This window comes from Nycticebus coucang, chromosome 9, assembly GCF_027406575.1.
Source record: "Nycticebus coucang isolate mNycCou1 chromosome 9, mNycCou1.pri, whole genome shotgun sequence".
Classification (NCBI taxonomy): domain Eukaryota; kingdom Metazoa; phylum Chordata; class Mammalia; order Primates; family Lorisidae; genus Nycticebus; species Nycticebus coucang.
The window spans coordinates 14924611-14949647 of record NC_069788.1 but is presented as its reverse complement, the minus strand read 5'-3'; the positions used below and the strand labels follow the sequence as shown (position 1 = coordinate 14949647).

Sequence of the window (25037 nt, the reverse complement as noted above, 5' to 3'; positions counted from 1 at the left end):
AAGCTTCTGAGAGTCTAATAAGATGAGGACAGAAAATTGACCTTGCAATTTGACCAGATGGAGCTCATCAGAGACCTTTGTTTGACAAGAAGAACTTTGTGGAGTGTTGAGAACAGAATACAAATTGGGGTGAGTTCTTTTTTTTTTTTTTTTTTTTGAGATAAGAGTCTCAAGCTGTTGCCCTGGCATTATAACTCACAGCAACCTCCAACTCAGGCTCAAGCTATCCTCTGCCTCAGTTTTTCTATTTTTAGTAGAGATGGGGGTCTCGCTTTTGCTCAGGCTGGTCTCAAACTCACAAGCTCAAGCAATCCACCTGCCTCGGCCTCCCAGAGTGCTAGGATTACAGGCATCAGCCATTGTGCCTGGCCTAGGATGAGTTCTAAGTGGGAAATTAGGAAGAGGAAACAGCATAGATTATTTGATACAAATTATCTTTTTCTTATGTATCAAGTTATTTGGAAAATTAGAGATATATTTCCAGAGGTATTTATATCTTTGTAAAATGTTGAAATATCACTCTGGTTTATTTTAAATTAAACATATAGCATTTGTTTCGTTTATCAATTTATGGATTTATCATTTTTAAAGTTCATTGTCATTTCCTAAACATATAACCATTATTTCTGATCACCTTCAGACCTTGCAATAACATTCCAAAAAGCTCTAAAGGAAATTTGAATAAAAAACTATGTCAGTCTTGGTTTCAACAAACTTAATGCTTTGAAAGACTTTCTAGTACACTGCATGTATACCAGGGGTGTAAATAGGCCTGAACTAAACAGAACTTAACATTCTGATTCTTCTTATACACATAAGCTACTAGTTTCCCAATGCTTCTTTAAGATAAACTAGATTTTGCAATGGGAGAGTCATATCTTGAGATGGAAAAATCTGCTACTGTTCCTATTATATCCTTGCTCATAAGCTGTCCCATCTCGGAAAGTTATTTTACTCAACACAGATCTTTCTCTCAAACACCTAAATATCAAATTGATAATTTTTCTCCTACAAAATATTAAGCACATTTGGCAAGTAGCAGCTAATCTGCTTGCTCTTGCAATTAGGCTTAGAAAGCACTTCAGACGTACTGCTAGCAACCGTGGACTGACTGGTCATCTAATGTTCTTGCCACTGAATTCTAGTAACAGTCAGAAAAAATATTACAGACATCTTGGCTGCAAAATATCACCTTTGTATGCAGGTAGCAAGAGAGAATGGAGAAAAAGTTGTGTTTGGAGCCAGAAGTCCTGAGGGTGAGTCTCAGCTTATTTGCTGAAGACCCAAGGGAAGTGAATGAACCGTTTTAACTCCACTGGCCCTCAGTTTTCCTCATTCATAAAATTGGGAAAATAAATAATATTTCCTCCGACCACCCACAGGGATTATATGGCTGGCCAGGTGTGGTGACTCGTGCCTATAATCCTAGCATTTTGGGAGGCCAAGACGGGAGAATTGCTTGAGAATAGGAGTACAAGACCAGTCAGAGCAAGAGCGAGATCCGATCTCTATAAAAGAGTTGAAGAATTCGAATTCGCCGGGCGTGGTGGAGAATTCTCTCCACTTGGGAGGTGGAGGCAGGAGGATCACATGAGCCTGGGATTTTGAGTGTGCAGTAATACTACAATGATGCCACTGCATGCTACCCCTTCCTTCCAAAATAAATAAATATAAATAAAGTAATAACACTACACAATTGTCTTAAGCCTCGGAGACTTACAAAAGGCACCATTCCCCCCCACTCTCAGATCTTTAAGTCTTTATTGCTTCATTTCTCATCCACCCCAAACCTCACCACCGTCTTCAGACTCCTTTCATTAAAATCTGCCTGTTTCATTTATTTATTCCTTTGGCTACCTTCTCAAGACCGTCAGTTCCACTCTACCTTATGTTTGAATTTAATTATTCTTAGAATTAAATAGGAGAGAGAGCACAAGATCTATTTGGAGGAGTGAATCCTCTGCTTTCCACATTTCACATTGACATAAGCGACATCTGCTCTCAGAAGCAGAATTCTATCTCTGGTGTTCCTCTAGGCTCCCATTTCTTGCTACTAAAATATGAAGCCTTTAGGAATACATATTTATCAGTATTTTCCACTTCTTAGGCAGCGTGTCCTTGTGCTCAGAAACAAACAGGGTGACACCTGACAGTTATCACTTGTGGCCAGCAGCCAACCCCCCAGCGCATGCAGCAGAAGGGCCTCTTACTCTTCTAGCTAGCTGAACCTTTTTCATAAGATATCACTATTTAATTTTCAAATAGGATGCAAAGGACATAACTAATATTTAATAATAGTTGCTTAAAACTCAGTGTTTCCAGCCTTGAATTTTGCTGCACAAAAGAATTTTGCTTAACTTCCACTGACAAACATGTCCTCCTGAGTCACAGTACCAAAAAAAGGTGAGGCACCGGGAGCGGACTGGGAACACTGACATGGAGTCTGGCGCCTTGCAGCCAGGTGCCGTCTGGGTGCATCGAGATACATGGGAGTGTGGTTAGGTAACAACAGTGGCGGGGAGAAGGCAAAGGAGAGGTGGGTCCAGGGCCTTCCCACCTTCTCTTCTTGCTCTCAGATGTCACTAGGGTGGGACCAGGCTGATGTTGGAGACAAGGGGAAAGTGAGATCCCCATGCTCAATTCCCATTTTCTAAAGAAGTCTCCCCTCTGCCTTGTCCTTGGTTGTACTTGAAGACGACATTTTTAACTGTAAGTGGTTTCACCAAAACAAAATTATTTCTGAACTTTTTTGTTCTTTTCAAAATGAAACCTTTCTTTTGCTGCAGACCTCTGTCTCCTGAAACATGATTTGAGGAGTATGTTACACCGGGCCATTCTGGTTTTGTAATGACAGTTTAAACTCTAGCTGCAGAAATTTAATCCTAGTTTTCAACAAACTACATTAGTACTTTTCTGTCTCTCCTAATGTTCAACAGTTACCGTAGACAATAGAGTCTCCTGCCTCTCTTGGATGTAATTCCCTGTTACATTATCGAAGTTAAGATTGTTGGCAATTGCGATGGGAGGGGGTGGAATACAAAATAGTTTGCTCAAAGGTTTACTTATTTTTCCAATAGCCTGAATATTACAGGATTACAGGTTTTAATTATTTATTAATTCTCACTGTGCATCATCCCCTAGCTTACCAAAAAAAAGAAGAAAAGAAAAATGCAAATTAAAGAAAAAAATCTGTTTTAGTAATTTGCTGAGAGTAATTTCTTTACATTAATATCATGATCATCCTATCACCTGAGATCACATTAATTATATTTTAGTTCTATTTCCTGATTTTATCAGGCCTGTGGCACATTGTTTTGTTAATGCATTTCTATGTATAACTAGATTTCAGGAAATACGTAACAAAGTCAGGGTCATAAAGTAACACTACGAGACATATGCATGTGTGTCTATGTTTTGCTGTGGCCTGGAGTGTTTGTAGTTTTGCTTAATTAGAAATAATACGTTGGTTCCTAAGGGATGGCCACAAGACCTCCCATCATGGAGGAGTATCAGATTTTAAGAAATATGTGAATGAGATTTACACAGAACTTTGGGACTTAAAGGATCATGTAGCATTTGGTAGAAAGGAAAACTAAAGGTTGGTTCGTAGGAGATGTTGAGGTAACTCACTGATTGTTTTCTTATACAGTTTTTAATTGTTGGTGTTTGCAAAGTGGTTTTGCTTTAGTAGACATAAAGTCTCTTTCAAGATCAAAATGTTTGTCTGAATGTTCATGAATATCTCTCCTAACTAAAAATTAAGAGTTAAGAGATTGAGATGGGAAATACTCTATATTTTTGTATGCTGTGATTTTAAAAGAAGTTCAAAGCAAAAATGGAAAACTAAGAATGAAATATTTTGAAATTTTAAAATTTTTCACATGTTCTTATGCAAAAGGAATATGTATAACATAGAAAAGCAGGATTATCTATTGAAAATAATGATTTATGGTTTTTTTGAATGACTAAACGTAACTTTATTGGTTTTCTCCTTTTTTTGGGGAAATATCTAACAGAGAAGAAAATCACGATATTCAGACCTTGACTTTGAGGTAAGTCTCTGTGAATTATTTTATAAGTTTAATTACTTGTGTTTAAAATTCATACATAATTACTTCAACACTTTAATCTGTGCAATTATATGAAAGTACTATGCACTAATTTAATAAGTCACACATTTTAAATTAAAATCCATATTGTGTAATTAGTTATAGACAAAATTTTCTAATAGCCTTAAGTATATGCTGACTGAGATTTTTCTGGATTAGTAAGAAACCTACTTTATAAATGCAATAATAAGTGGGCAATTGATGGTCGGTTTAGTTTGTGGGGAGGTGGGAAGGTTGACTTCCTGTGTTTTATATTTAAAATAATGTTCTTAGTATTACTGTGACTTCCTAAACAGATCCTATGAGCATGCTTCAGCGAGTTAACAAGGCTTTCTCTGAGAACTTATTTTATGTTTGATTTCCTACTTTTTAGGTTCTCTGCAGTATATTCAGATTCTTAGCTAGTGTTGATTTGATGTGTTCCTATGTTTAGTAAATGTCTTTTCACAGATAAAACAAGATGAAAGTTTTCATTTTCCAATTTACATTGACTTTATAGTGATGCTGTCATATTGATGCTGGAAATTACTGAAATCATACCATTTGAGCAGCTTAAGCTAAACAAAATTAATGATGTTGAAGCGTCATATAAAGTGCACTTGTGCATCTTGATAATTGGACATGATTCATAGTTTCCTGACATAATTGGATATAACACATTATAAACTTCTCTAGCACATTTGTACCCTTGTGATATGTACATAGAACTCAATACTCTATTCTTACTGTTATTCCTAAACTTACAGAAGCCTCCCAGAACATGGAAATTATAATTCAATTATTCCATTTATGTAGATGAATATTATAGCTCTACAATATACATCAGGTATCAAAATGAGATGTACTGTTTTTATTTACTGCAAGGGTCAACAATGGTTTTAGAACCCATTTTCTTGTTTTCCTGTTGTTTGTTTTTTTTTTTAGTAACACTTCAGCCTACAAAATGTACACTAATGTTGAAGAATATGGTCTGGATGATAATGTACCAAATTTTAATACTGATTCAACTCTGTTATAGCAACTACCATGTGATACATACTTTATTGTGTCCTAAATTTTTAGCGTACAATTCTCAAGAATAACAATTCAAAGATAGTCAGCATCCTTCACCTTTAGATTTTTTACTGCCATTTAAGGAACAGAGATATTTTAATTATTTACATTAATTCTTTGGGTAGGCAAAAATAGAGGATCATACTACATATTTTTTTTTGTCTGAAACCAATAAATTGTTCTGTTCTTACAAAAGAAAGGAGATGGGAATTAACCCACTAGTCATCAAACGTAGTAAAAACCTAGATGTAAAATTGAGCCTTAGTGCAACAAACTAAAGTTATGTAATCACAAGCGCTGGAAAGAAATCTAATCATCCTGTATCATTTGCAGCTTTAGGAAAACTATTCATTTATTTTTTTGACTATTCTCTATGGCAACTGGTAGCAGATTCCTGGAGCTGCTATGTCTTTCTATGCTTAGTATTCCACACATAAAACCGTACTGTTTACAAAACATTTGCTGATAGAGAAGCTGCAGCAAAAGAACCTGGGGCATTTTCTTCCCTTAACTCTTTGGTATTACATGATTACTAAGGTTGTCAAAATTTGGAGGAAAAAAACTTTAAGGCATTATTTTTTCTTTACAAACCCCTGAATGTTATCCTCCTTAGGGCCATGCGCAAATACAGGTATGTGGCACATATCACATGGATTTGGTTCAGAAAAATTATTTGCAGATTTAAGTGTTGATGAATTTTAATACAATCTATTTGTATTTTTGTGGGTGCACCTTGAGGAAGAGTCCAAGTTGCCCCCCTCTTTTAATTCCGGCTGGGTTAATCAAATTCATGTCAAGTTCCCTAAGATCCTTCCCCCCCTGTAGGCTTTGCCATATGATGGCCAGCTTAGCCATTTGGCCGCTCACAGTCCGATCCCCGGACTCCTGAAAGCATCATCTCTTTAAGCTTCAAGCCTGCCACAATTGTCAGAGTTAATACATGATAACAGTAGCCTGTCAATTCTTATAGCCCTAAAATTCTTGGGGCTAATGTCGTACCTAAGGAAAAGCCCATCTCCAGGATATTTCTAGAACAAATAGAGCAAAGGGTTGATCATTTATAAACTGGAGAAGCCCTAATTCTTGCTTTTTGGAAAGTATACAGAAAATACTGTAGTGATATTTTTATGTTCTGTGACTAAATGCCCTTTTGAATTTATATGCCCATCTCTCAGTAGAGGCCCAGGTACACAGTAAGTGTTCAATAATTTTTTGAAATGAACAAATGAAAATTAAATTATTTTTCCATCCAGTTTTGTTTTAACAAAAAGTTATTGGGCACTGTACTCGAGTTAAGGCAGAGGCGGTATAGAAAATGGGCAACCTTAGAGGTGATACTTCAAATACAACCACATTAGACGTCAAAGATATCCAGGTCAGATACAATCCAAGGAGGAAGAAAAATGGCAAGTAGAAATTCCAGGAGGAGGGAAAGGCAAAGACATTGGGAAATTCAGGACACCCTCAAGAAATTAGAAGTCAGAATTTACTTAAACAGGGATTAATGGAATAAAAAATAAAAAACATACAGAGGGGGTTATTTAGAAACCATGTCTTGTAGTCCAGGAGGAGTTTTTACCTAGTTTGTCAAAGGGGTTTGGGGTCACCAGGTGACCCCAAGTAAACCTCAGCATTGATATTTATTAACACAAAATGGTCAGAAGTAGACAAAAGCTGTTTGTCCGTCATTAGCACTAACTAGGAAGGATATGGAGAAGGGCAGATAGAACGTCTCCACCTTTGTTTTTGGAAAACTGCAGACCTTGAGCACAACCTCTGCCACCAGCATCAGGGGACCTTTGGAATCCAGAGAATCTTTACCGTAACTGTTAGTTCCACACCCCACATGTACATTTTTTCTCTTGGAGACCAGTTTTCTGATCTCCTGCACACAAAATTCAGATGCTGTTCTCGTGATTCTCCAGGTCTCCCAAGCAAGTCTTATGCTAAAGGTCAGGGCTCAGGTTCCCCTACAGTTTGCTACTAAAAGCTAGTAAGAGTTTGTTTTGTTTGTTCTTATTTTGGTTTTTCTTTTCAGTGAGGAAGCATTTGCTATGATCTGGGCTTTAGAAAGCTGAATATGTCAGTAACAGAACAGCTTGTAGTAGTGTGGAAAACGATGTTGGAAAACCATTCAGGTGCGGCTAGTCTAGTAACTAAAGGCCCCCTTCCTGGAGGCAGTAGGAAAAGGGGGCAGTGAAGGGAAACCACAGAGGCAGAACCTATAGAATTTGGTCCTTACCTGAATAAAGGATCAGAAAAAAGATGACTAATTCGGAGCCTGGGTTGGGACTAGTCCCAGGAACAAAACTCAAATCCAGTCAAGGTGAATTCCATTTTAATACTTTAAGCACACATCACCTCAGAAGGTCTTACACTGGAAATGAAGCAGGTTGTTTCATTTGTCTGTCTCAGGTTGAGCTTTGGCTCAAGCAATTCCTAGGAACACAATTACAGACACCCACTCCAAAACTGTAGTAGGTAATAATATCAACTCCATGTTAAAAATATATGGAGAGAAAGATATTTATTTTTTATCTCCTCTTCCAAAACCATAGAGATAAGCTGTATTACATTCTTTCATGCAAATGATGTGGCCTTTTGAAAACAGTTTAGGATATTTCTCTGAAGTCTCCAGTGAGCTCCACAGATGCACTAAATTTGTGTTTCTCTCACTGAGCGGCAGCAATGGTGGCTAGAGGACAAAAGATCAGGATCATCATGGCCCATCGTCATGGGGGCTTGAATTTTTTTTTTTATTAAATCATAGCTGTGTACATTAATGCAATTGTGGGGTACAATGTGCTGGTTTTATATACAATCTGAAATATTTTCATCATACTGGTTAACATAGCCTTCACGGCACCCACTTAGTTATTGTGTTAAGACATTTATATTCTACATATTCTAAGTTTCACATGTACCCTTGTAAGATGCACAGTGGTGTGGTCCCACCATTTACCCTCTCCCTCCACTCCGCTCCCTATCCCCTTTCCCCACATTCTTGGGCTATAATTGGGTTATGGCTTTCACATGAAAGCTATAACTTGGTTTCATAGTAGGGCTGAGTACATTGGATACTTTTTCTTCCATTCTTGAGATATTTTACTAAGTAAAATATGTTCCAGCTCCATCCATGTAAACATGAAAGAGGTAAAGTCTCCATCTTTCTATAAGGCTGCATAATATTCCATGGTGTACATATACCACAATTTATTAATCCATTCGTGGATTGATGGGCACTTGGGCTCTTTCCATGACTTAGCAATGATGAATTGGGCTGCAATAAACATTCTGGTACAAATATCTTTGTTATAATGTGATTTTTGGTCTTCTGGGTATAAACCTAGTAGAGGAATTATAGGATTGAATGGCAGATCTATTTTTAGATCTCTAAGTGTTCTCCAAACATCTTTCCAAAAGGAATGTATTAATTTGCATTCCCACCAGCAGTGTAGAAGTGTTCCTTTTCTAAACTGAGAGAAACATAGTCAAGTAAAATAAAATATTTTATAGTAACTCAATATCATTACAAAAACACAGATGAACTTGACACTGAAGGTAAAGTTTATGTCAGGTCCCTTCCGGCCTTTTCCCTCACCCCCAGAAATAAGTGAACTTCAGTAGATAACTGGAGTACTTTGGGATGAAAAGCTGAGCAGTTCAGTCCTAGACTATATCCATCTTCTCTATGGTACTTAAACTGTTGAAAAATTATGCATTTATAGCAAGTATGTCTCTGATTAAGACTGGCAAAATAAAAAATATGCAACTTTGGATTTTGTAGACCCTTTTGTTTCTTTTAAGGGACAGCAACGTGTTTATTCAAATAAAAACATATTTGAAACATAGGCACCATAATGTCAGGCATTGTTCATTTGCTACATATTCTGTCTTATGGACACACTGGGACTTTGGCCAAGGAAAGCCACGTAAATCCTTCCCCTCTCACAATGAAGCGTTAAGAATTAAGCTTAATCCCTGCTTCTGCATTGCCTCATTATATGACCTTTGATATTCACCCAAGGCTAGTATTGCACAACCCACTTTGGAGAGAGGAATGTTGAGGTTCAGAAAATGATACCCCAAAGTACAGTGCTTTGGACCATTGAGTAATTTGAATTACTGGATATTGAAAGGCTTCAGAAGCAGCCTTAGAACAAAAATCTCTCTGACATTCTCCTGTTCTCCTATCACCTCACATTCTCCCCCGAAGCAAGTCATAAAAACTAGAATGCCTCTTCCCCAAAATGGCCCTGGAAACTAGAACTTCTATTGCCACCAGCAAGTCATAAGACCTTCCCCTGCCTTTCTGTCTAAGAGCCAGCCATAAAAAAGTTCTCTGACATAGCCTTGTGCAATATAGTACGACGTAAACCCCTCATTCCAGCTGGGCCCTGCCCCAGACTCAGGAGGGAGAAATGCTGGCAAAGAAGCTGAGAAGAATCTGCATACTCAGGCCTTGTTAGGTTTTCCCAGTCAGTTTTTTACTGTTAGATCTTTCTCTTTTTGTCCTGTCACATTTCCACACAACTATCTACTCTTCATCAAATCTAAGCATAAAAATGGATGGTTTGGTTTGCCTTTGATTTGGGGGTCTTGGTATTGAAGGCTCGCGTGTCCTGTAAATCTCTGATTAAATTAACATGTTACGGTTTTCAGCTGTTAGCCTGTGTTTTGTAGCAGTGTTCACCATGACCCTTAGGATGGGGAAGACGGTGTCATAGAACTCACATGCCAAGCAGTGAAGAATAAAAATACCCACAGGTTTATCCTAGTGGGTGTGGACAAGGCAGTTCAGGTGGATAAATTCCAAAGGCTGGAAAAGTGAATTCAGGCCAACAGGTTTATAATTCTATCAGCACATGATTTCTAGGCCCTATCCTTTAAAGTTACAGGGTAAAGCCTACCTAGAGGGCCTTTCCATTTGTATGAAAAAGAAGGGAACATAACAGAATCAGATGGGGAGGTAGAGCTCCTGATGGGGCTGTTAAAAAGAGAGAGTGAAGAAACCTTTTTGAAGAAGAAGAAAATACTTACCTTCCCTGGCTGTATACCTATGCTGTCACATTCATTTACTTTGTTCAGCACACATTTATTGAGCGACTGCTGAATGTCGGACACTGTGCCAGGAGTGAGGACACAAAGATGAAAAGTCCCTGCCCGGGACGTGCTCAGAGGCGAGATGTGAGGACCCACCCTTACAGAGCTCACTGCAGTCAGGACCTGAAGAGTTGATGGGCTCACTGCCAAGAGCACCTAACCCTTCCGGGGTTGTTTGGTCTCATTTTCCTTCTGAGTAAGAAGTAATCGCAAATCAGGAAGTGTAAAGGAGGATGGTCCCTGAATCTCTGAGGCACAACAGAGCAGGAGGCAGGATTCAGGAGGAATGACAGAATGCTCACCACGTGTGAGAGCTTGGGGAACTACTTAGCCTCCTCCAGCTTCAGTTTCTTAATCAGTAAAATGGAGATAATGGCTCCTGCCTCCCTGGGTTGTTGTGAGGATTAAGAAAGATGATAATGGCTGCCATTTCTTAAGTGGCTCCTATCTGTGTGGTCCAGTGATAAGTGCATAATATTCTTTTTTAAGTCTCCAAATTAACCTTGCAAGGTAAGTCTGATTGCTGAAACTGGGGCTAAAAGACAATTGAGTTTTGTGCGTCGGATCACACAACTTGACAGTGATGGAACTGAGATCTTAATGTAAGCTTTTCCAGATCCAGAGCTATCAGACTTGGCATGTTCCAAGCACTGAAAGGGTCTAAGAGAGCTGTTGGGAGATAGTAGGCGCCCGAGACACACAGTTTGATTTTTGTCTTCATTTTTCTCAAACATCTGAAATATAAGGAATGTGCTTTGTAATTTGTCATTTTTTTCTAATATCAAAAATTAAAGAGTTACAAAGACTGACTTTTGACTTAAAGAAGTATAAACTGAAAGAAAAGAGTCCTATGGAGTAAGCTACTCAGGACAGTATTGTATCTCTCTCATGCACTTAGGTTGGCGGTCTCTTAGGATGGGAGTTGATTTGCAGCTTCAAAAATGTTCAATGAGAGTAATCTGAACGCAAGGGAACAATACCAGGCACTTATTGTTGGCAAAGATGCCTATAATATTTGCAACTAAAGGAAACTGAATTGTGTGCATATTGTCGATGGGGATATACCTTTGGTTATTTAACAGAAAATCCACATGTGTTAGACTTTTATCACCATTACATGATTTTTAAAAATGAAGTTCTAAATTGAGCTTTTCACAGAAGTCAATTTTTTTTAGAAAACAGCATGTTTAAGTTATAAAAGAAAGAAAAAGGTAAGCAGGTAAATCCTGAGGCCAGTGAACATATAAAAGCAGCCATTGAAATGGACCGATAAGATTTATAAGCATGAAAACTTCTAGTCAAATAGTTAAGACCTTCCAAGGTATCGTGCTGCAAATAAATACTCATACAAGAAAATAAATAAGGAGAAGCCTTTAGGACTTGTGAAAACTAAAACCATAGCCAAGTTTTTATCCCAGAATGTTGAATTGTAAACCCTCCAGTGTTCACTGTATTCTAAGCTGGTATTCTTATCAGTGGGAGGGACCTTCCTCTTTTGTAGACTAGAAAATCTACTTGAGTCTCTGAACAAGCAGGAATCATGCACAGAAAATCAAACAGAGTTCATGACAGAGATGTGAGCTGTCAATGGCGGCTCTCATATGGTGACTTCCGCCAGAATGCCAGACCATCATTGCTATAGTGATTTCTGGAAGTACCAAGGTGGCAGTTTCAATTTACAATGATTATCTGGCATGAGGATGTATCTGCAATTAATGTTGCTAGGTAGGAAGGGCCCCATATTTCAGCATCCAGATTTTTCATTTGCTTCCATATTCACTTCAGGGGCCCTGAGCTTTATTATTCAGAATGATGTTCATGATCCTATATAGAACATTTCAAATGCTTTTTGGTCATATATATTGATGAAAACTATATATTTTATATTTTATATTTAAAACTTTATATAAAAACTTTACATTTTTCTTGCATATTTTTAGAATATCCCAACAATCTAACCCCTTAAAATTCATCTAGTTCAGAACAAGGTATTGCTCTTAATCAGAAATGATCAGAAAACTTAGAATCAGTCCATGTATCTTCTTTTTCACAGGACAGATTTGCCATTTGGCTTGCTTTGTAAACATGCTTTATCTAGTAGACATATTTGGTTGCAAGAAATGAAGTGTCTTTTACTAATGAACGGAAGAAAACTTCATTGGAAGGATGTAGAATAATCCATGTCTTAACCAGGGAACAGTGAAACCCAGAGTAATGTTTCTAGCAACATGGGAAGGTCTAACTCCCCAAAGCAAAGTAAAAATGCTCTCACAAGACAAAAGATGAAAAGAGACTGTGCTGATAGAATCATCAGATGCTCATAGGACCACTGTGCTTTTGGTATCAACTATCTTAGAAGAGGATTAGTTTCTTGTTTTTGGAAAGGAAAGATCTCTTTTGAGGAGAAGGGATTCAAGCATAGAATCAAAACTTGACCTGGAAATCCTCTGAATTCTAGAAAATTGAAAAGACAGAATAGAGGATCATGGGAATAACCCAGTGTGAGAATGTTCAAATTAAATATGAGTATGTCAAGACGTGAGGATTGCCTCACTTGGGTATTTCTTATAAAATTCTTCTATCATTTACTCCTACAATGGCACCACATGTTTTATCACAGTTAAAATTTACATTTATATGCGTTATGACGTGATTAATGCCTTTGTCCTTCATTAGACTTCAAGCTACAAGAGGGGAGAACTCAACCAAGACTTTGTGCACTATTTTTACCCCATTACCTAGCACTATATGTGATGCTCATAAATATGTATTAAAGGATGGAACGCACATCCCTAGAGAAATGTCAGCAGTGTGACATCACTCCTACCACCCGCAGAAAAAAATAACTATGTAGTAAAGTTCCTTCCTATGAAAAACACACTTTGTAAACTAGAGACAGAGCCAGTCTTGTATTTGCAATAGATTTTTGCAAGATGTATTCCTTATGATACAAACCCATACTTTAATCAGTACATTGGGACCTGGTAGTGTATGGAACAGTTTGTCTCCCCAAGGACGCAATGTACTATGTTATGTTTGCCAACTATGTGGTCCTCAGAATCCCTCCATGGAGTTGCTTATGCAAATCCTCCCTCTCATAAGCTCCACCACCCTTCAGTAGCCAAATTATGTTTGCCTGGTATTTCTCTGTAAATCCTGCAAATCTATTTTGTGTACTTTGCCCAAAATCGATGAGAAGTTAATCGCTCTGTAATTGCTTGCTATGTTTCATGTCCCTATCGTAAGAAGTGTTGCCATGTTCTTTTCCTCAACCACCTGACTTCTTCGACAGCCAGCTACCAGAACTAGAGGAGCAAAGCCTTGGTTATTGCAAGGCTTAAAATGACAGAATATGCCCACATGAAAAAAGTCTGGTGAAACTAGAAGAAACTAGCTAAGCGATATATTGTCTGGATGCATAGTCACTAAATATAGAAAATTAAAGTGTGCATAGAAAATAAAAGACTTTTTTTTTTTTTTGAAGTAGAATCTCTGTTGCCCAGGCTAGAATGCCATGATGTCAGCCAAGCTCATAGCAACCTCAAATTCCTGGATTCAAACAATTCTTCTGCCTCAGCTTACCAAGTACCTGGGACTATAGGCACCTGCCAACTAATTTTTCTGTTTTTTAATAGAGACAGGTGTCTTGCTCTTGCTGAGGCTAGTCTCGAACTCGTGAGCTCAAGCTATCCTCTTGCCTTGGCCTCCTGGAGTGCTAGGATTATGGGCGTGAGCCACCACGTTTGGCAGAAAGGCTTTTTTAACAAGTTAAAGATTCAATTTGTATTTCTCTTTTGCCTTTTACGTTTTCCTCAAGGAGTTCAAGTGTTTCTGTACAAGGGTCTTCTTAAAAGAAATTAGGCATTACTTAGGCATTATAAATCTTCCCCCAAAGACATTTCTTTCTTAAAACAAATCCCTACTTTTGAAAATATCTGGTGCTTAAAACAATAGACCAAATATTCAGATCGTATCTTAGGCCAGCATGTAATATACCTATGCAAACCACAAGAGCAAACGGTCAGTAATGAAGCCTATCTTAAAAAATACTGCAAAATCTTACACAAGCATTAAGATATAATCTAGAAGAATCACCAAAATATTGATTTTTAACTTTTAAAAGTCAAAATTGAGGAAGACATGTTTTCCTCTAAAACAAGACTTGTAGGTACAAAGAAATCAGCATCTAAATTTTCTTTGTCCAGGCTCTTTGGGGCTCTGTAATTGAAAAAAGATTCAGCCCATGATACCACTCCCCAAGGTCATTTTGATTTATGCCTCCATTTGTTGAGTTATGATGAAGCTGAGAGAAAAGAGTGTAAGCAGAGATGAAGAGCATTAATATATTTGTATCTAGTATTTTCAAAGCACATCAACCACATAATTTATGCTCTGGAACCGTAATTGTTAAGAATCTGGGCCATCTTGTAAACAAATATATGAAACCTGTGGGTCAGATTTTCTTTCTGGGAAGCTCAATCATGATTCATGTGAAAATGCAAGATTTTAGATCCTACATATATTTCAGACACTTTAGTGCTTTTGAGTCAGCCTTAATGGCAGGGCCTGGGATTCTGTTCCCCCTTTAGTACAGCCAGCTAGGATTTTAGTGTTTATGGAAATAAAACATTAAAAAGTAATATTTCCCATGACAGACATCAGACACTCAACATGCCTTACAAGTCCAAATTTTTTAAACATTTTAAAAATATGATAACAATTTTTGTAAAACAGATTTAACTTCTGAATGATGAAAATCTTACATAGGAATGACTGCTGCACTTTTAATGCACCCGTAAGACAGACCTATTTCTTGGTAATTTCATAAGCAGAAGAAAAGGCCTATAAGGCTGATTATTCATGTTTCAGAGGGGCTGAACTTGAGACCAAGATTTGGTGCCATCATTCATATTTGTGGCATCTTTTGGAACCTCCCGGTTCCTGCCAAACTTGACTTTTCTTATCATTAAGGCAAAAATATTAAATCTCTTTTTATAAAAACATAAAACAAAATAGGAATGACAGCCATCTTATTCTTTTTTATTTATTTATTTATTTTTTGCAGAAGGTCATGCATACAAGGAAGAGGCACATGGAACTGTTTCAGGAACTAAATCAGAAATTTCAAACTCTGGACAGATTTCGGGATATACCAAATACAAGCAGTCTGGTGAGTATGGGGGGCTCCATCAGGCTGGAAGATGCGCCGGGTCGGGTATTCACCCTGCCCTCCACAAGCTGCTGCTCACCTTGGGAGCTCAAGACTGGCATATCTAGAAAAAGACAATAAGCCCCTAAAATGTACTTTGAAAAGACTACTAAAAGACTAATTAAGGGGCGGCGCATGTGGCTCAGTGGGGCACTGGCCCCATATACCAAGGGTAGAGGGCCAAACTGCAACAAAAAAATAGCTGGGTGTTGTGGCGGGCGCCTGTAGTCCCAGGTACTCAGGAGGCTGAGGCAGGAGAATCGCGTAAGCCCAGGAGCTGGAGGTTGCTGTGAGTCATTTGACGTCATGGCACTCTACCGAGGGTGACAAAGTGAGACTCTATCTCTACAAAAAAATAAATAAAATAAAAGACTAATTAGGAATGACAGAACCGTTCAGCATTATATTCATATTTCAAATCTCATTATTTATACACGCTCATTAGAATTAGTTTGCTTTCTCTGGCCATTTTATCATTGGAGTTCAAATTCAGTTTATAGAAAAATTCAAATAGTTGGCTGATTTTTTCATTTTTATTTAATGCTTGACATTCTAAGGGCATAAAATATAATTAACTTATATACATGAGATATACATGCAACCAGGAGCCATCAATTTGCACTTGTGTTGTGGTAAGAATTTTGGTACATACATCAACCTGGGGGACTTTGGTCAGTGATTATCAATTTTCTCTTCTTCTTCACATGCACTCCTGCAATCTTGACATAGGGCTTCATCAAATAAAATAACATTGTGCAGTTCCTGTATGCATGGCACAGTCACAGCTTCATAGAAGGCTGTGTAATTATTTGTAGGAGCACTGGACCGGGGCTCTAGAAATGAGTATACTGATCAAAAGCTCAAGCAGGAACTAGCTGATCTTGAGCAAGTCACCAAACTCAGGTTTCTATAAACCTCAATTACTAAATAGAAAACAGTAGTTACTACACGGTCCCCTCAATTCTAACAAGTTTCAATAGTTAAGTAGGACACTTGATAGATTAGGAAACAGACATAGGGCTGGGACTGCCGTCTTTCACTCCGAGTCTGGTATGTTCTTTGCTTCCTATTGTTTGCAGACCTTGGATGGCTCTCCTTCTTTTCCAGACATATATATATATATATATTTCTTTTCTCTACAGTACAAAAAGGTGTCTGATCACCCTCCACATCTGGTGATTCTTTCCTGTTTGGTTTATGAGTCTTAGTTTCCTGATTGTAACGTTAGCTTTGACATTAGAGCAAGAATTGAATGTATCCCTCTGTTTTTCTTTTCTTTTTCTCAGCACTAGGACAACGCCGGTCGCCATACGTTATCAGCAAATGCCTGCTGCTGACTTACTGAATGCCTATGATAATTTAATCTGTATTTGTTGACTGTTTTAAGGAATACTGTACACTTTGACTTGGTCTCTAAATACTTCATGTTCGTGTCAATTTACTTTGCTCCTTAACACAGGGATCACATATTATTTGTCATCACCAGCACAAGGCCAGGCATATAGAAGATATTTCATACATCGTCAGTGGTTCTTTCTTATCTGCTCCTCCTAATATTGAGCCATCAATTTTCAGCTAGCTAGCAAACGAGAATTACACCATTGAGATTTGCCCTAAACACATTAGCTATTCATTTTGGAATATTGAAAGCTAACATTGAAATAAATTGAAGAAACTTCATTTGTTTTTTATAAAAGGAAAGGGTTATATTTACAAATCTAAAAGGCTTATGTAACAGATACAGCTCGCTGACTGCTATAAAATGATTATAATTTCCCCTTGTATAGTCTGAATATTAAATCATTAATAGTGCAAATATCTGTATCTCAGTTTCCTGACAACCAAAATAGACTACTAATTACCCCACTTCTCTGCAGCAGTATGCCTTTTCTAGAGGAGATTTATAAATATTTACCATTTGGAAGGTTAGGAGTGGGGAAGGTAGAATTTTCATTGTTTCTTGACTATTATCCTAAATATCTAAGAATGGGGGGGAAGTTCCTTATTCAGTTTTGATTAATAATTAACATGTGAGTGAGTTCATTATCTTCAATTCAGTCACATAATTTGTAGTGGCACATTGGTAATGAAAAATTACATAATTGGATGGAGAAAGACTTTTTTAAAATCTCCAATAAAAGGTTTTTTCTTTCTTTTTTTTTTTTTTTCTGTGCTTCTAACTCACAACACCTGCCTAGAACTGCAAATGATGATAATTATGTAGAAAAATAGATTTGGGGGAATCAAAGGGAAATGAAAAGACTATTTAGTGCATTTCCCTGCTTCCAGTATTTAAATCAAACTAAGAAAAGGCACAGTTCAATGATCTCCAGAAAAGAAGCTATTTACTTTGAATGTGTCTCACAGCCATTCGCAGTCAAGATCTCTTCCCCCCAAGTAGTTTCTCCAAATTCTTGCTCTTTTAGAATAAACATACGCTCTTTTACTTTGTTCCCAAGTATTGGTAGGTTGGAAGAAGGAAAGAAAGAAGAGAGGAAGGGAAGGATGAAGAAAGGGAAGAGTAAGAACAAAAAAGGATGTATGTAAGAAGGAGAGAGAGAGGGACTTATCCACAATGCACAGCCAGCGTGTCCCTGCACCCGTCAACTATGGGAAAGGCTCAGACAGCCCTGCCCTATCTTGGATGGTTCTGAATTCTCATATTCATCTAACATTCTATTTCTACCAATTCAGCTTCAGATCAAATTAGCATTTTTGGAAGCTTTGCGCATGTTGGCTTATATTAAATTTATAATTATTGGGCCTCTAACAAACATGCTTCAGTTTAACTGCGTCTCCTGTATTCCATACTCAAACTCAAAAATGAAACAAACAAACAGAAAACAGCTGCATAAATTGAGGAACTCACACTAGCTCCAGTTGAGTTGTTTATCATAAGATACAGGCCTCCATTGAAGCCTTTTCTGGTACCTGCTCTTCTCCCTAACTGCTTCAGTGATCCCTCTGGGCTGTCCCATGGTTCACCATTCACTCAGACCATTGAAAATGTTACACTTTTCTATATGACAGTCTGTAAAGTTCCCTCGTGGCATGCCCAAAACACAGGAAAATGAGTAGCTCCTGGCACCATGCCCTGACTGCCAGCCCCCATCCTCACTCCCTACAGACCTTATTCCCACTCTAACTTCTGGGTGCAGTCGTTCTTTACCACTGAAGCAGCCTAAGCCTCTGAATTAAAGGGTGTCCGTGCATTTGTGAACAAAGGTGAGAATCCCAGTTCACCTGGGAGTGCCTTGGGATGCCAAAAACAATCAATAAGAAAGCCAACGTAGTGAATTAATGTATTAATCACTAGTAGGACTTCTCAGAAATTCAATAGGTCATTACTGATAATAATACGCTTTGGAATTAGACTATAGATATTCTGACAAAGCTTGAGATTAGCCATTTTAGTTCATGTATCCACAGTGCTTGACCTTTGCAACATAGAAGGAAAAACATATACCTGTTCCAAACACAAGGGAGCTTCTATTTTCCAAGCAAATAAGCTATCACTTTACATACTTTGAATTATTTCAGGGTTGAACTAATTGGACTTTTTGTTAAACTAAAAATTCCCAGACAGCTCCTGTAGACCCAGGAAGACCTTGTCTAAGATACGGTAAGTCCACTTGACATACTGACTCAGCAGAACTCACACCAGTGAGCTTATCAGTTGATGACTGACGAGTCAAGGCACCATATTTCCCCCAAATGCTCAGTGATTATCAATTGCATACAAAATAAATTCCAAGTGGAGTAGCCTGGCCTTCGAAACCCCTCATGTTCTGGCTTGTTTCTGCCCTTCCTTTTTATGCCAACAGAAATAAATAGGTCAATGTTCTCACAGTTTTCCCATCTCCATCCTCTGTGGATTTTTTTACTTCCTAGTGCTCCTGCTCAGCCACCAAACCTTCAATCACACATATTTTCATGGCCACGCCCATCCTTCTAAGCCAGCCCTAATGTCACTGTTGTCAGAGAGTGCTATGTGCTTCCCTTAAAAAAAAAAAAAAATGCCTTCTCTCTACCTGCCTCTGAATTTTCATAGCACTTTTTCTGGATCATAGATAGAAATATCGTTTATGCCTCCATTTAACTATAACCACCTTCCATAATAAGTATGATTACTATATAGTGAGCATTTATGAAGTTCTCCAGGTATTATTCTAAGCAGTCCTACATTTTTTAACATTTTCAAACCCCACCAGGTAGGTACTGATTCATGCATTCTGCCAAGTCCTTTGACACAAAATACAAAATATATTTCTGTTTAGCAAATACTCAAGTTGAGGTTCAGAAAACGTAAGTAAATTGCTCAAGGTCACTTTCATATGAGGTGGTAAATTGCTCAAGGTCACTTTCATATGAGGTGGTAAATTGCTCAAGGTCACTTTCATATGAGGTGGTAAATTGCTCAAGGTCACTTTCATGTGAGGTGGACAGACTAGTGTTTTGAGTTGGGTGCATCAGGCTTTAAACCCCAAGTTCCCTGGTGGACCGTGCTGCATTTCCATATTTGATCTGTCACCTTATCCTCCCTTGTATGTAAATGATGTCATGTCTGGCACAGAGCAGCTAATAAATAAATACTGGTTGAAAAGAGGCAGAGAGGGAAGGAAGGAAGAAAGAAAAGACAGGCGAGCAAGGGCAATAAAACTCTGCTTCATGGGGCGGTGCCTGTGGCTCAAAGGAGTAGGGCGCTGGCTCCATATACCACAGGTGGCAGGTTCGAACCCAGCCCCGGCCAAAAACTGCAATAAATAAATAAATAAAGTTAAAAAAAAAAAAAGACTATGCTTCATGATACTTTAGGACGGGGGTCCTCAAACTGTGGCCGGTGGGCCACTTGAGGCGGTGTCATTGTATTTGTTCCCGTTTTGTTTTTCTACTTCAAAATAAGATATGTGCAGTGTGCATAGAAATTTGTTCATAGTTTTTTTTTTTAAACTATAGTCTGGCCCTCCAGTGGTCTGAGGGCCCCCTGTTTAAAAAGTTTGAGGATGCCTGCTTTAGGATATTAGACTAAAGCAGAATTAATCCCTTGTACATATCCTGAAAGTTAACTTTTCATCAAATCTTTGCTATTAGCTGATTTTTCCTTGTGTTGCCCGTGAGTAAGGCTAATAACTGCCAAAACATCTAGTGCATTGAGGATTTTAGTATTTTAATGTTTAGTTATGATAAGCATTATTTTTTTGCACCAGGGTCTCACTATGTTGCCCAAGCTGGTCTCAAACTCCGGAGCTCAAGGGATCCTCCTCCTCTGCCCCCTGAGTAGCTGGGACCACAGTGCACACCACTGCATGTGGCTTACTTGTATGTGTATCTAGAGAGTACCTTTCTTTCTTACCCATAACTTAAGACGATGTTTAATGTACAGAGTGGACTCAGATCATAATTCGAGCACCTATTTGATGTTCCATTTGAGAAAATGGCCAGATTTTGGGAGTTGGAAAGACACATTAAACAACTACCGTACTCTCACTAAATTCTATACTGAAAAATGAAAATAAAATTATAATGTTAGGCCTTTAAAACTACTTTAATAATCTTGAATAAAAGAAATCAAGAGCTAACGGAAATTAAAAGATAGATATTTTCAAGAGGAAAGCCTCAAAGCTTGATAGATGTGGGGGGGGGGATAAAATTAAAAGTTGAAAGTTATTTAGAGAAACAGTTAAATTTTCTCTCGTGAATAATGATTACTAATGAATCTAAGTATTGCACAGCAAAAAAAAAAAAAAAATCACTAACAGGGGCCTATAGTGACATTTCAATATTCCCTAAAGTAAAATTTTTTGAGAATATTAAGCAAAGATACTAATCTAAAATTATTTTTATACAATACTGTAAGTTTGGATAATTGTTTCTATTATTAAATAATACGCCCCAGTAAATATCTCTAAATTGTTTACCCCATTCAAAATGTTCACAATATTTAAATTGTTTACCCCATTCAAAATGTTCACAAACATAGCTTTTACTATGTTTAATCACAGTGGTGACTTAGCTCTTATTCCTACATGAGCATGTAGCCTTGCTGATATTTCACAAGATGCTCCACCCACAAGCTCCTCTACTTTGCCTTCCATAGCGCTGTTCACTTCCTTAGAGTCCTAGAAAATTGTAGGCTAACTTAGAGAAGGTTCTCATCAGTTTGTTCAATGAAAGAAAACTGAAATCAGCCATTTCTTGCAGCTGGCCGTCATTTCAAATCATCTCTGAATCATATAGACTGGATTAAAGTTGTGAATATGCTCTCTCGCTGGAAAATTCAAATATCAAATAAATAACTCTCCTCCCCTCCCTTCACAACAGGAAAATCCAGCACCAAACAAGAATCCATGGGACACTTTCAAAAACCCCAGTGAATACCAACATTATACCACAATCAATGTCTTAGATACAGAGGCAAAGGATGCTTTGGAACTGAGGCCAGCGGAGTGGGAGAAGTGTCTGAATCTGCCTCTGGATGTGCAGGAGGGTGACTTTCAAACAGAAGTTTAACAAAATCATGCACTGAGGTGGAAGAAAAAAAAAATATTGCACTGACACTTAAGACTTGAGAAGCCTAACATTTCTATCTGGACAGTGTGACGACCCTGTCAGGACCTCAGTGTGACAAATGTCAGTGGTGTTCTCATAAGGTAACTTCTCACTGGTCAGGCTAGTGGAAGGACGACCAGGTGTACATTCTGACCATCCTGTGTTGTAAGTACCCGTGGAATGGATTTGTAAGGTAATCTTTATAGATAAACCTCAAGCAACGATTCATGTTGTAACTGCTTCATATGGTTTAGTTTTCAAAAAACTTCACCATGAAGCACAATGTATATATTTATGCAGTTTTTAAAGTTTATAACAGTCTGTTTGGCCATTACTACACTTTTTACTTTATAATATAAAAGCAAAGTTTTTGTCATTAAATGAATGTTTGTTGAGCTACATTCTTCATTGCTTTAAATGCAATAAAGTAATAATCTCACTTTTATATGAATAATATATTTCACATCTTTATTATTGCAGTTTTATCTGGAAAGCTCGGAGTAGCTTTCTCTGCTGCAGCTGTGTATAAAATATTTAAAATGTTGTATGGTGTAAATAAACTTTTGTCTACATATCAGTTTTTTAGTGCATTTTATTTTGGATTTGTTGAACAGAAATTTACATATTTATAAAGATTTTTTTTTCAATATGGATACTGAAAATGTATTCACGGTTTTAATAGCATACCATTATGACTCCTTAGAGGCTAATGATTTCTCAAATGTAATAACAGGTTTGTATCATGCTTCTGTATTTTCTACTCAAACACCCTTTGGAACAATGTACCATGTAAATGGGGCTTGTCAAAAATCTGCTACCATCATACTCTGACATAAAAATTATATTTTTTCCCCCTATCTTGTGGCAAGAAGACAACTATTAGAAAGCAGTAAGTTACCATACGGAAAAACATACAAGGGGAAATGTTAATTTTCGGTAATGAAGTTCACTGCATGTTTTACAAAAGAGACTACTCATGTTACAGTTCTTCATAGCGTACAAAAAATGAACTTATTCAGGATTTAAATTTTTTATCTATATATTCTCTAGCAGAAGGAGAAGGGGGAGAGATGTATTTGATAGAATGATTTGTCTCTGGTTTGAAGCCAGGAAGCCTGCGGGGGGCCAGCTGCCCAAGAGGTTCACGGAGTCCCTTGTTAAAGCCACACCGCTGACGTCTCGCTCCCTCAGACACACAGGAAGGAAAAGCCGTGGGAAGGGTTTCAGCAATCTCTTGTCCTCTCGAGGAGCTGAAATTGTGAGTTTTAGACTGAGGCATGTAAAGGAGGGGCAGAGTGGAGACTGAGGTCCTCAAAATTCTTAAAATGTTTATTTAGATTAGTTTGTGGCTAAACCTGAGCTGTGTAGTCTACTGCGGTCTGCCCAAAACTCAGGTGAATCGGTTCCTGCTCCTCAGCAACTTGGGGACCCAGCGCTCAGGCCGGGAAGCAGAGACAATGGTGCTTCAGCACTCAAGTGCGCCTCTTAAGCGAGAGCCTTAAAAAGCCCACAGCTCGCGCTGAACTCTTGTCAGATACTACGGTGTTCTCAATGTCAAGATGTGAAAAGTATATTTTTAATCAGATTTTAAAAATAAAAGCAACATTGTTATGCAAAAAAGAGTATAACATAACTAAGGACTGATTTTTCAATAAATTAAACTTTATGTTAATTATAATGTAATTGTATAGCCTATTGAATTGATAAGATGACTTCTTGGCGACATGAATAATATTTGACAAATCAATCTCACTATATACATGTATAACATGCACATATGTGTAGGTATATATGTACATGTGTTTGTATATCTGTTTATCTTTCTATCTAAATATCTAAATCGATAACGCCCAGTTTCATTGCAGTAACCTACAGTCACCCACTCCACATTGGAAAATCTTGATGGAAAAAACACACTCAGCATATGTTTGAAAACATAAATTCAAACAATTCAGTAAATGTTTAAAAACATATAAATGTTCAATACATTAGCCTAATATTCTAAACATTCACTGCGGTAACTTACATTCTTTCACTTTGATTTTTCTTTAGTTCTAGTAACTTAGTATTAAATTAATACATCAAAACTAAGTAGAAATCACATACTTAAAAAATATTAGGGCAGGGCGGCGCCTGTGGCTCAGTGAGTAGGGCGCCGGCCCCATATGCCGAGGGTGGCGGGTTCAAACCCAGCCCCGGCCAAACTGCAACCAAAAAATAGCCGGGCGTTGTGGCGGGCGCCTGTAGTCCCAGCTGCTCGGGAGGCTGAGGCAAGAGAATCGCGTAAGCCCAAGAGTTAGAGGTTGCTGTGAGCCGTGTGACATCATGGCACTCTACCCGAGGGCGGTACAGTGAGACTCTGTCTCTACAAAAAAAAAAAAAAAAAATATTAGGGCAAATGTTTTGGTTACTCTAAGACGGATTCTAAGTTGTAGCAGAAGTGGATTTTTGTTTGTTTGTTTGTTTAATCTATAACCGAAAGTGCAGGTGGATAAATATCAACGAATCCAAATTTTAAGCAGGCCCTCTTCTGACCCAGTCCTTGTACGTTTCCACTTCATACATGCACACACGTGTCCTCCATCCTGGGCAGTTCCTTCCCAGCGCCCTGCACTCATGATCTGCCAGGATCTTTGTGCCCTTGGAGTACAAGTTCTTCCCGCTCTTCTGTGTCTTTGTTTTACTTGTGCTTCAAGGTATAATGCATATATTTCATCTTCATGAAGTTCTTCCTAAGTTTCGAAACTGGAAATAATTTCTCCTATGAACTCTCACGACTCTTCTAATCTTCTGTCTTGTTACTTATACATATTTCTGATGTCCTTTGAGGGATTGTAAGTGTCTGAGGGTAGGAATCCTACTGAAGCATTTTATATTTCTTAAGGAACCCAGCACAATAATGTTCACACAATGAATGTTGAGTTAATTGGGGAATTCATTTTAGTGTTGCGTATTGTCATACATACAGCCTCACACTGGAAACGAAGGATTGAACTACGATTATGTACCTATTA

At 37.9% G+C, this 25037-nt stretch overlaps 1 protein-coding gene across 2 annotated transcripts in view; it reads left to right on the top strand.

The window, feature by feature from the left end:
• ADGRB3 (adhesion G protein-coupled receptor B3) overlaps positions 1-22600 on the top strand; it is a 738597-nt gene extending 715997 nt beyond the window's left edge. For both annotated transcript variants that reach the window (XM_053603066.1, XM_053603067.1), the window contains 3 exons: positions 4017-4052; positions 15331-15435; positions 21796-22600. In XM_053603066.1, the coding sequence (XP_053459041.1) occupies positions 4017-4052; positions 15331-15435; positions 21796-21984 (330 nt within the window). In that variant the 3' untranslated portion in view covers positions 21985-22600. The remainder of the gene's footprint in view (positions 1-4016; positions 4053-15330; positions 15436-21795) is intronic.
• The last annotated feature ends 2437 nt before the right edge of the window (positions 22601-25037 follow it).